This window comes from Danio rerio, chromosome 5 (genome assembly GCF_049306965.1).
Source record: "Danio rerio strain Tuebingen ecotype United States chromosome 5, GRCz12tu, whole genome shotgun sequence".
Taxonomy (NCBI): domain Eukaryota; kingdom Metazoa; phylum Chordata; class Actinopteri; order Cypriniformes; family Danionidae; genus Danio; species Danio rerio.
Window position 1 is genome coordinate 31,456,443 of NC_133180.1, and position 13,335 is coordinate 31,469,777.

Sequence of the window (13,335 nt, forward strand, 5' to 3'; positions counted from 1 at the left end):
GGAAACTTTTGTTTTGTGTTTACCTTATGAGTAAAGTTATTGCAAGTGTGCCGGTGCCCACCTCTGAAAGGGGGTTTGAGCAACTTTTACATTAAGGTAGCATTCAGAAAAAACAAAACAACTATGGAAAAACTTGATACAGAGGAAAATTAACAACCTAACTGTTTTGGAAGTGTTATTGCAGAGCAACATAAACATCGCACAGAAGTATAAATGCACGGCTACACGCAATGCGATCACATGATGCATAAGTATAAACCAGCCTTTACTTTACTATGATACCTTATGGACAAAGTGTCAGACAGAAATAGTATATCGCGTTATGATTGGCCGAATATCCTGTCAGTCAAATTGCCTTGAAGGGTAATTGCCCAAAACTCCTTTAAAACTACTGATCAGATCAGCCTCCCCAGCTTTTGCTGGTTTAAACTGTTTTGCCAAGTGCCTGTCTCATTCAATCAGTCTATCTTCTTTTCCCAGCTGTCTTCCCTACCCAAAGATGTGTCATGCAAACCTAAAACTTTCATGCACTGGGTAGGCTGACTGAACTGAGCTTGCATACTAATGCTGCTGATAATGGCTTTACACAGAACATCACCTCTGGCTATGTAAGAGAGTCAACCACTTAGCATTACTCTGGGGCTTACAATGACAGATCAGCTCCAAGGGAAAGGGAGAGAGAGATGTCTGGGAGGAGAAGTCTGCTTCCCACATTGTGCTTCTTGGGTTTTTGGATGAATTTGGGAACTGTGGTGAAATGCTGAGATCAAAGGTTCAGATGACCTACTTCTGAGAGTCCCTGTCTGAGGTTGTAGGATACGGCTGCAGAGAGCATGTGTCTCATGAACTTTTTTTGCTAAGTCCTTCTAAGGTAAGGCTGCCTGACAGAGAGTGATATAGGAATAGGGGAAAGGCGAACACTTAAGGTGGGATCATTTGAGCCATGTCGGTATCTGAGGAATCTGTGAGTCACATCTTTTTCAGACGCAGACGAAACTCTCTCAACTCTGCATCCTGTTTACAGTCTGATAAAGTTCATAATTGCACTGTTATGATCTTGGTGTGGATGAGGCACTGCTCTCTGTTTGCTGATTATCTAGTTTGTGAATACCGCTGAATGTTATTTGACTGAGCTGTCTGTCATCGGACATTGTATGAACTGTTTTCTCTCCCTGGTCATAGTCTGTATAAGAAAATGGGGGACTCACTGTTTTTATTTCCATCAGCTTTCCATTTCAGTACCACAGTACTCCTCTATATTCTCTTATTCATTATTCTGCTCATTCTCACTCACTCTCTGTTTCTCTTTCCCATGTTTGTGCACCTGTTACCAACCGCTCTCACACGGATTTGCAATAAATAACAGGAAGTGAAAAGAAAAGTTTATTCTTGCTATTTTAAGGATTGTTTTCCCTGGTTCTTTTGTGAAGGTGTGCAAGCCACGAAAACAGGATATACTAACTGAATTAGTTTTTTGTCTTTGCAGTTTATCATGAATAAACCTTGATTGGAATTGATTTCCTCCACTTACATTCCTTACATTCCTCCACTTTGCTGATTGTTTATATTAAACTGGAATACTGCATATACCTATAGAGCTTTGTTACAGCAGACTGTTGTATTTTGCGGACATTCGTTATTTATTGCAAGTCAGGCCCTGGCAAAACTGCAGTGTTTTAATCGTTCTGTTTAAATTTGGAGCGTCCCTCCCAGCGTTTAACCTCACACACACTTCCTGTGTTCCCAGACAGTCGCGCCAGGCTGTCGCTCAGCAGGTAAAACACGTTGTTTACATTTTACTGACCCTGGCATATCCGACTGATGGACCAACCTGACCTGATTCATCAAACAATAGGACCTTATCAGCAAGTACATATGGCTCTCAACATGAGCCCACTGTTTCGACTGGACTTCGTTCAATGTCAAAAACCCCTTAATTATCCCTACACTAATTACAGGAACACTACCGCTTGATACTTGGTACAGTCATCCTCTGGCACTGCCATTTGTCTAAGTTTTTGTAAGAAAAATGATCAATAATACACTGTTTCTCCATGTTTATTAGCAACTAAAGTGTTTTTCCATGCCCAAAAGAGGACTAAAATTTCCTGCAAAACCTTTCTCTGATGGCTGAAGTCACTTCCTGGAAACAGTAACAACCTGATAAACACAGCACATAGACAGGAAGTGAGGCGGCATACTGCAGTGCTCCGGTCTTTCACCTCTTATTGTTTGTACCGTCGATCGTTTTGTTAGGACCGAACCCAGTTAGTCCACAAATACCACAACTCTCCTGGGCCAGCTATTTTTCCATCTCGTCCTTTCCGCTAACTGCACTCAATCTCTCATCGATACTATTACTAGCTCTAAGAACAGGTCTAATTGCGACAGCTGCTGCGTTCAGATATTTCTTTTGCCTAGTTTAGCCACTTGGTGTTATTCGGCCACTTGAGTATTAGTTTTTCTACTCTACATAATCTCTCCCATTAGAATGCAATGCAGAATAAATCGCACATACATACATGCATTCATTTTTTATCACCTTTCCTCTGCTTTTCCACCCCCTTTTCTCTCCAGGCTTTTTCCACCTCAGTAAGCAACATAAAATGCCACAGCCTGTGTTAAGTGACCGAAATAGGTGAGCGTTAAGTCTTTTACAGCAACGACAGATTTAGAATATCATTGTCTATTTGGACCGTTTGAGGCGGTGACCACCCAAAGCGCACTCGGTCGCTGAGCTCAATTCTCCACAACTGACCTTTACTGAGTTCAGATGATATCTGAGATTGTCTGGCTGTCAGAAGCAGTTCTCGTCAGTCGCAGTTCACCTAACCTGACTTTAAATGCTTTAATGTATATTACGATTTTCAGTATTGGTGGTTGAAATACGTACGGTTGGGTAGTAGTTCATCCACCAGCTTATCCATGATTCAGCCCTTCCAAAAATCTAAGATAAGATCTTGTCCACAGCCTCAGTCTGTTCTGATATTCAACCCAGATAATTTGGTAATATGAGGTAATAGATCAAATTGTTAACCTCTCAATTTGCTCACAAACACGTCAGGGCATTTAAATCAATGTCAAATCAGAATGATTATTAATTATGATTTAGTAAGCAACATATGACTGCTAGTGTACTTATTCAGTGGACTGAGAAAATCACTTGGTATTTGTTGAAGATTAGCAACAGCAAACCAACTGTCTTTAAACAATTTCTTGGAAAACATATCAGTGTATGAAAAAAAAACTCCTGTAGTCTGAGTCTGTGTTTTGCTTTGAATGTATTGGACTGAAAAGAAAGCAAATTAGTATTGCTCAACATTTTTGGGACTCACCTTCCCAGTGGGATGGCCAGGTAGAAGACAGAGAGCATCACAGTCCTTTTGTTGTTCGTGAACAGGTCTCCGATGATAGTCGGAGAGATAGATGAGTAGCTTGATTCTCCAATACCCACCAAGCATCTGGACAGCACTAACAACCAGTAATACTGCAAAAGAAAAGTTTGCATGATCAGAACGTTTTCAGAAAAGGATTTTTTTCAATTATTCATAGCTTGTGAACAGTCAACAAAAACATGGCTCACATTCCTTGACATTTAACTTCTACAGATCATAATTTTCCGAGTCCATTATAAAGCCTGTTTATTTCTGCTATGAAAGTCGCCTAAAGCTCTGTTCAGATTACATGATTTTACCTGATTTCAGCATAATTTACTTGACATAGAGTTTTATGAGGATTTTAAAATAATAAACTGGCATCAGGACACGAGATTCAAATGTTTCTTCTTATGTACTATAGTGTGTCATAGTGCATAACAACCAATGTAATTTCTAGTTTTACAATGTCATTGCAGAAAGTCTAGCATGTTTAATTATTTCCTTCATTTTATATGATGAGTTCTTTTACATGAGTGACAATGACCAGTAGGAGCACACAGGGGCGGACTGGCCATAGGGAGCACCGGGTCTAGTTTCAGACTGCTATATGGGTGATCAGTAAGACCATTATAGTGTTGGTCAAATGTATATTTATAATATCTGTTATTTTAATCACTAACATTATTATTTAAAATACAGATCAGCTTAAACTATTTCTCACTATGGCTGACCCCCATTTTCCCTCCCCTCATACACCTTGTTTTGACGTCTTTCAGGGTTGATCAAGCGTTAATTAGGGGGGTCAATCCTCCAAACTGCACCCTGGTTGTCAATTGATAGCTGAGGCACTTCTGCAACCTTTTGACCGAGTACTGAAATTAGCATGTAAACTAATGCCCCATTAATGCGGGGCGTCAGCATCAATGCTTCCCATTCACTTTGAATGGGTGACGTCAGGCGTTGCCGAACTGCATAGTGGATCCATCAGCGCCACTTTAGTGCCGATGCTCGCTGCAGAAGTTGGAAAATTTTCAACTTTTCAAGTGCCAACGGAAGCGTCAGCCAATCAGATCGCTTCATGCAAATACCCAAGCTCAGAAAGTAGCCGGTTGCGGACTAATTTAATTGGCTGATGCTGCTATGACGATCGCATCAGCCCAAACTTCACACTCTCGGTCAAGTGTTGCCACTGAAGCCCCGTGTGAATGCACAGTAACAAATCAGACAATAACAGACTTTTATCATTTATGCAGCTTCTTGATGACAGAATGCACATCGTATATGTCACATGATGATTGATAGAGAAGCAAAATTAGTTTCCCATGACACAGCAAATTTTATCTACACAAAATTACACAATCTGACACAATGACTGTGATAACTGACATTAAAAATCGTCATTTAAACTGAGCTTTGTAGATGCCAACTGTCAGACTGATCTTTTCGTAAATCTGTTGATATTGAGACCGCTAAGAAGTTTAACATTCATTATCAAAACTGAGCATGTGGCAGACGAGCAGCAAGTGTCCTGCATTTCTGAAAGAGTGGGAACATGTGGCTGTTGTCCTCTGACCTCTATCACAGAGGAAGGAAGCCAGACTAAGAAACCACCCTTCCCTGAAATGGCCTAGACTCGCTGTATATATAGTCGTTCGTGTGAAGACGTTTAGCCGTGGGTGTGTAATGGACATCCATACTGCTGTTGAGTATTTGGGTCACCCTGGCAGTCATCCAACTGAGGAGGCTAGATATATATTCCTCTGTTGCTTCTGCTCACAGTCTATTTCTCTTTACGGTTTGACCTCTTTCTTTTTCCTCTCTTTCATAATATCTCATTTTTATTACTGCCAGCCGCGGGGAGTCTCTTGACACACCCAACAATGATGGACTGAGGAAAATGTAAAGAGCAAAAATATGGACGTTCTCTAGAGACAGCAGGCCATCCATTTATGATATGATGCTCATAGATGGTGCACACACATGTACACACAAACACACACATACACTGATGTGTCAAAGCACGCTTCCATCTCCTGAGAGGGCTTACAAAGGCACCTGACCTGCCAGATGCTGGTATGACAGATTTTTGTGTACTAACAAGCTTCCTGTAATGAGATGAGAGTATGTTTGTTTGCACATAGCGATAGCTATATGCAGTCTATAGTCTAAATATAGTCGTTAATATGCTTACTTAAATAAAATACACAACATGTATACATATATACATACACACCTAAAAGGATAAAACAAAATTGGGCTTGGCATTTGTTTTTAATATTTAATTATTAATTTATTTTTGTTTATTTATTTTTGTTTATTTATTTATTTATTTATTTATTTATTTATTTATTTGTTTGTTTGTTTATTTAAATAGTGTAAATATAAGGATCTGCAAAGAAGTAAAACAGAATTGGGGTTTGCATTTGTTTTTTATATTTATTTGTTCATTCATTCATCTATCTGTCTGTCTGTCTGTCTGTTTTAAACTGTAAATATAAGGATCTGCATTAGGTAAAACAAAATAGGGTTTCGCATTTGTTTTTAATATTATTTATGCATACATCCATGATCCATCCATTCATCCATCCATCCATTTATTTATTTATTTATTTATTTAAATAGTGTGAATATAAGGATCTTCATAAAGTAAAACAAAATTGGGGTTTTGAATTTGTTTTTAATATTATCCATCCATCCATCCATCCATCCATCCATCGATCTATGTATGTATGTATGTATGTATGTATGTATGTATGTATGTATGTATGTATGTATGTATGTATGTATGTATGTATGTATGTATGTATGTATGTATTTAAATAGTGTAAATATAAGGATCTGCATAGAAGTAAAACAAAATTGGGTTTTGCATTTATTTTTAATATTATTAATTAATTAATTCATTCATTCATTCATTTATTCATTCATTCATTCATTCATTCATTCATTCATTCATTCATTCATTCATTCATTCATCCATCAATTTATTATTTTTTTAAACAGTGTAAATATAAGTTTATGCATAGATGTAATACAAAATTGGTGTTGGCATTTGTTTTTAATTTATTTTAACTTAATTAATGAATGAATTAATATATATTTTAAAAAGTGTAAATACAATCTGCATTGAAGTAAAACAAAATTGGGGTTTGCACTTGTTTAATATTTATTTACTTATTTTTTATTTATTTTTTTAATTAGTGTAAATATAGTCATTAATGTGCTTACATAAAATACACTATAAATATATTCATTTATTTATTTATTTGTTTATTCATTTATTGTGATTTAGGCTTAAGTTATGATTCTTTGATCAAAAGAAATTTACTTTAAATATATATATTTTTTTAATGTCAGTCTTTACTATTAGTTAATGTACTATTACTTGATTTTACTATTAGTAGCTCAATGGAGTTGAATAATTTAATGAGTGCTAATTAGAATAATTGATTTACCAAAAAATGAAATGTGATTATGTAGATTTAAAGCATTTATGCAACAACAATTTGTTTTCTCCCTAAGCAAATGTATACATGTTTTGCTTATATTATTTTAATTTATGATTTCCTTTTGCATGAAAATGGCAGATCAATGAATGACTAAACTACAAGTCTTCTGGACATCCGATGGTCAATTTCGATTTCTTTACTCTCTTACTCCCTGCTTATCATCTTTAATTCTTTTCCACCTGACGGTCTTTGGTGTGACAGCAGCCCCACGACATACATACAGCCGAACGAAAAACAACTTTACTTGTTGTTGGATGTTACATAATTCTCAGCAGGGGAATTTCTTTAGTATACGTGACAGGAATCAGCAGCGAGCGACTGCAGCAGGCTGGGTTCTCCTCTGGCACTGAGAGGATTTCTCCATCCATCCCTCCCTCTCTCTTTCAGCTGCTTTCCTGCTTTTCGTGACTCTGCTTAAAAATGACAAAAGCTGTGTGCTGCTTGTTTATTGACAGAAGGGCTGTGAGCGAGTAAGAGAGTGTGGACCAGGGTCGGTTTGTTTATTACACAACCTTCCCTTCTTTCACCTCAACATTAGCTCACACATGAAAAATTCATGTACATGCACACTTCTGGAGAGCGGTTAGTTGAGGTGAAAAAAACACACACATTTACTGTGTGTGACATTCATTGTGAGATGATATATGATCTTGAAGCTTTACGATTTGACTGTTCAGTAGGATATATTGTGTTTATATTATTTATTTGTTTGTTTATTTATTTATTTGTTTGTTTGTTAAAACATAGCCATTAATTGCATTATCATTCATTCATTCATATTCTTTTCGGCTTAGTCCCTTCATTAATCTGGGGTCGCCACAGTGGAATGAACTGCCAACTTATCCAGCACATGTTTTATGCAGCAGATGCCCTTCCAGCTGCAACCCATCACTGGGAAACACCCGTACGCTTCCATTAACACACATACACTACAGACAATTTAGCCTATCCAATTCACCAATAGTGTATGTCTTTGGACTCGAGGGGAAACAGGAGCATTCGGAGGAAACCCACGTGAGCACAGGGAAACATGCAAACTCCACACAGAAATGCCGAATGACCCAGCAGAGGATCGAACCAGCGATATTCTTGCTGTGAGGCAAACGTGCTACCCACTGTGCCACCACGCCACCTATTTAATTGCGTTATATAGTTTTTTTTATTGTAGTGTTATATTATAATAATGTTTTTAAATGAACTAATATGCATTTATGTTGTCACTGTGCAGTACTAAACCAAAATAAATAATTTACATGTACTTTAACTCATTAAAGCAGCCTAATTTGCATAGAAACAGTTATTTATCTCTTTAAATTGTTTTATTATAATATTTACAGTGTAAATGTGAATCTTCAAACTGGATATAAATGTAATTAGGGGTGTTTAGGACTTCAATAACACCATTTCATTTTTTTTTACACTCACAATTCAGTATTTATTTTGAAAATTCTGAAAGCCCAAGGTTGAACAACAAAGTCAAAGCATTCGTCTCGTTGTCTCTGCTCCAATCCTCAACCAATTCATGGCTCTGCACTACTGCAGGACTGTCTGTGCACATCTGATTTCCCTCATCCCTCAACCATTTACATAAACATGAGATTTCAAATACATGCACGAATATGTGCATATCTAACTGAATAAACCACCACCACCGAGTTGACACCCCCTGACGTTTTGTTTTCTTGTCATCTGACAGAAGCAAAGCAATAAAGTTAAATATGGCCGAGGGAATTTGCATGGGAAACAGACATCTTGAAGTCTAGCTTTCAATTTTCACTTTGGATTCGGATCATGATTTTTATTAGCAAAAAAAGTCTTTTTCAATGTTGTTGCAACAACTCAGTGCAGCGAATTGACTATCTCTGCCCAAAGCCTTTAGAAATCTCATTAAAGGAAGCTGTGCGTTGAGTATTTTAAAGAGGGATTTTGCATGACGAATAGATCCGCTGGTCAGTTTAAGCCATACAAAGATATTCCATCTTAAAGCAAAGCGAATCTATGATGGACAACCTACTATTTTCATCAAAAACCACACTCAGATTTCTAATTCCATAAGACGATTTCTTCATCTCATAGTTTTTTTTTTTTTATTTGTATCATGCCTGTGTGTTCTTATGAAACCCAATACGCTCCTTATGATGGTGATGAATATTGTAAGCCAGCCCTTGCGGCAACATTGCAGTAACGTTGTAACGTTAACGTGATGGTGATGATGAGCTTGTGTGTAAATACGAGATGATCTGGTAGAGAGTGTTATATAACAATGCGCTGCTGTGGGTCGTGTGATTGACAGATAAAGGGAAATCTGCAGTCTCCAGGCTCATGTATGCATATGTGCATGTGTGTGCGGATCATGTGACTTTGATGCAGGCTGGCTTGTCCTGTCAGTATCGACTCAGCATTGCAGATTGGAGGGATTAATGCGTTTATACCCCCCCTGGAGTTCATTCGTCATATCCCGACCACACACACACACACACTTACATGCTTCTTTTACATAAAGACTGCGGAAAAAGGCTAATGAGAACAAAACTGCACGTAAACACATGCACCATGTCAGAAGATTTCAGTCAGATCAGTTAGTGTAGCCACAAGGAACATTCCTCCACTGTCATTTTGCAGTCTTCCTCTCATTAACATTGGCTTTTAATTAGCTGCCACTGCCTATCTCTGTTGCAATAACTTCCATGGAGACTGGGCCACACACACAATGAGACTTAGACTTTCTGTGAGGTATTTTAGACAATAGTTGTCAATTATGATTTCATGATTTTGTCTGCCGTCCTTGGGTTGACTTGCCTGTTGTCTCAATTTCTGTGTATAAATTTCTGTTTACCACAAGCACATACATTTATGCACTCTACTGTAGGAAACGTATAGTTGCTGTGGTAACTACTACAGCCAGTTTTTGGGGACCGAAACAAAAAAATCCGGATGCACTTGTTAATCTAATGTAAATACATCTAATTATATTATATTATATTATATTATATTATATTATATTATATTATATTATATTATATTATATTATATTATATTATATTATATTATATTATTTTTATTATTATTATATATTATATTATATTTTATTATATTATATATTTATATATTATATTACATTACATAACATATTATATTGCTGTATATTATAATACATTATATTATATTTTAATATATTACTGTATATTATATTACATTATTATTTTAATAAATAAAGTAACATAGTATAATAAAGTATTTTTAAAAGACTTTTTTAATGTAAAGTAAAAATTTATTGTTTTAAAATAAGTAACTTTAAAATACATATATAAATATATGTAATAAAAAACGAACACAAGCCAATAAAATAACCACATTTTATTGACAGTTAAATTTTGCTAGAAAAATTGTAATGGTTAGTTGCAGTTGTCGTGTTGTTATTCAATTCCAGAAACTTGTATGATTAAGTTGACATCAGTTATGTTTGGTGGTGTTTTTACAGTAAGAAAAAAATGAGTGTGCACGTCGGATTACCTCAGACCTTTTTATAAGCATTAAAATTTTCCATGTAATTGTTTTCTATTATGTAGGTCTATTGTTGGAGACATTAAGATCGTTCAGAGCTGAGACATCTGACATTGCGTACTAAATACAATTTATTTTATATATAGCAGCGAGGTCTTTGTTTTGTAGCATGCTTTAAAAAAATGCATTTATGTGATTTTCCCCCTCTGTATATCAGATGTTTTTTTTTTGTTTGTTTGTTTTTTTAGAAATTTTTACACCTTTTTTTTCTCTGTCGATCATTTTGGTGAATATTCGATGTATGTTTAGTTTTAGTGGCTGTCTTTACAGCTGTGATCTCCTAATGACACAGTGTGTGAATAAAGGAAAGATTAAACAGAGTAAAAGATATAGAAGAGAGAAGACAAACATCGGTCTCGTTTATAGCAAGAGGTCTTCAGAGACAATCCTAGTGTTATGCTAAGTGAGCATGTCATTTAATCATTTCATCTTAGCAAACGGGAAAAGGAAAAAGCAAAGGGTGAGAGAGAGTGCAAGAGTGAGAGACATCTAAATGATGAAGTAGACTGACTTTTCTTTATGCTGTTATGTTGAATGACTAGAGTGTCGTTTCAAAGCGCTCTCAAATGAGCCAGAAACTGAATGAGCTCTAGAGATGCTTCTAAAAATACCCAAACGAGCACTGCAGGAACCAATGCAAACCTTTCTGGGTACAAACAAGCTACATTTATATTTTAAAAGCTTCTCCTAAAAAGATTGTCAGGATGACATGATGTCTTTAAGCGGTTGAGAGGACACATTGAAAAGTTTAGGATGATGCTTGTAGAGGAGGGAATATGTGATGCTTACTTCTTTGGTAATGAAAGAGCTTAGCAGCGTCACAGCGGACCAGAAAAAGATTCCACAGCTCAGGATGATCTTTCTGTTGAAGCGATCCCCCAGGTAACCAAAAATGGGGGCGGCCACCATGAAACTGCAGATGAAGACTGGAAAAAAGAAAACAGAAGCGGACATGTTTAACTTTCTTTCTTTATTTGTTTCCTGATACATTGAAGTCATTGTAAAAATAACAATTTCAGTTCTTTTTTGGAAAAACTAAAATCCCACTTGTGCAGATGGAAACTAAAAAAGTTGATACAAATTCTGTCGATGTCTGCTTGTGAATCCTTATTCTTCTAAATGACGAGGAAGCTTTACAATTCCCTGTTTTGGTTTCCCTAATTTACTTTCTACCCATGATTCCCTTATGTGTTAAGACTGATAACTTAAATAAACATAAACATGCAAAAATATTCTTCATTTAAGATTGCTTTTGCCAAGCAGTGTGCCGTGACTGTAGATTTGCAGTTATAAAAAAAAGATGCTTCTTTTTTAAGTTTCTAAATATATTTTGATCAATTTCTCATTTTTTTCATTAATAATAATGACATAAGAAATCAAATAAAAAAATATAATATAATTTTATTATATAAGGATTTCTACATTTTGATATAAAAATATATAATATTAATTAATTTCTGTATTTTTATTTAGTTTCTGTAAAATTTATATTTTGTATGTTTTACTTTTACCATTTCAATAAATTGGTCTTATATTTTATAACTTGTTTGAGTTTTATTTTCGTCATTTTATTTGACTGTTTATATATTTCTGTAAACTATTATTCATATTGTATAAGATTTTTCATTTAATATCCATTCCTTTTTGTCATGAAGCCAGAATTATGTAATCTTTTAATGCAGTAATTAAACAAAATTTGTCAATAGTTTATTTACAATTTATTAAATATATCCCACCCCAAATTAAATATTATTATTAAACTTTTTATTATTTACCCATTCATCCTTGTTAACCCCTTCAGACCCTGTGTCCATTACAACAAACATCACATGTCAGCTCATGTTTGTTGTGGTTCCTGAGCATTTCATCCAATTTTAAGCCTGCAATCCATAAGTGTGGACGATTGTCATCCAATCAAATGGCAGTAAGGCACAGCATGTTGCAATTTGAAATAAATCCACTCCACTGAAAAGCAGCATGGCATCACTTCACTCTAGACACATTTATAATGTTTTTATTCACATTTATTGATATGTTTGCCAAAATTTTATAGACTGTATGTAAAAAAGAGGGATTGTGCTTACTAATTAAAGTTTAAAATCTTTTGTAACACTGTAAGCTTTAGATCAGGATTTTTTTTCAACTATGTCTGTTCATTACAATGGGTTTAAAATCTGTTACTGAAATTAAATCTCCAGTAATAATAATAATAATAATAATAATAATATATATATATATATATATATATATATATATATATATATATATATATATATATATATATATATATATATATATATATATATATATATATATATATATATATATATATACATCATATTGATGTACTAATTCATTGCTGAAACTTTTTTAAGGTGCAATCCATAAAACAAAAAACTCAAAATTAAAGTAAAAATGTTAAAATGTTACTGTTTGTGATTTTGAAAATCAATGTTATATTATGTTGGTATAATGTTCAGGAAGTACTACTGACTGGATGTTCATTGAATGGACAAAACATGTATATACTTAAAGGGTGTTGAATTTTTATTATTATAATTTGGCCTCAATTATAGGAGCCTCAAGAACTGCAGCTTTGATCAGTATCTACATTGATTGTACAAAGCGGTAATAAAGACGACTTGACATGACGTAGTTTTCTTTTTCTGTATAAGTGCCTCTACCATGTCATTGTGTACAATCTCTTAATTGCTCAGCTGATTGCGTGACATTGTGTGGGCATCTGAAATACTTTCAGAATATGTTACAGTATGCGTGGATGGCACAGGGTACTAATGTTCATCTGGAAACTTCAGAGCTGTCGGTTTTGAGGATCTAAATAAAGAAAAGCAGTAGTGTTAGCACTTGTGCTTTAACAGAATTGC

The 13,335-nt window shown here is 35.1% G+C and overlaps 2 protein-coding genes across 6 annotated transcripts in view; one reads left to right on the top strand and one right to left on the bottom strand.

Moving 5' to 3' along the window:
• ube2g1a (ubiquitin-conjugating enzyme E2G 1a (UBC7 homolog, yeast)) overlaps positions 1-13,335 on the top strand; it is a 215,238-nt gene that overhangs the window by 58,420 nt on the left and 143,483 nt on the right. The gene's annotated exons all lie outside the window — the stretch shown is intronic.
• Positions 1-13,335, bottom strand: part of spns2 (SPNS lysolipid transporter 2, sphingosine-1-phosphate) — a 117,450-nt gene that overhangs the window by 31,932 nt on the left and 72,183 nt on the right. The window contains 2 exon segments of the mRNA NM_001083847.1: positions 3,336-3,487; positions 11,240-11,376. Of these exon segments, the coding sequence (NP_001077316.1) occupies positions 3,336-3,487; positions 11,240-11,376 (289 nt within the window).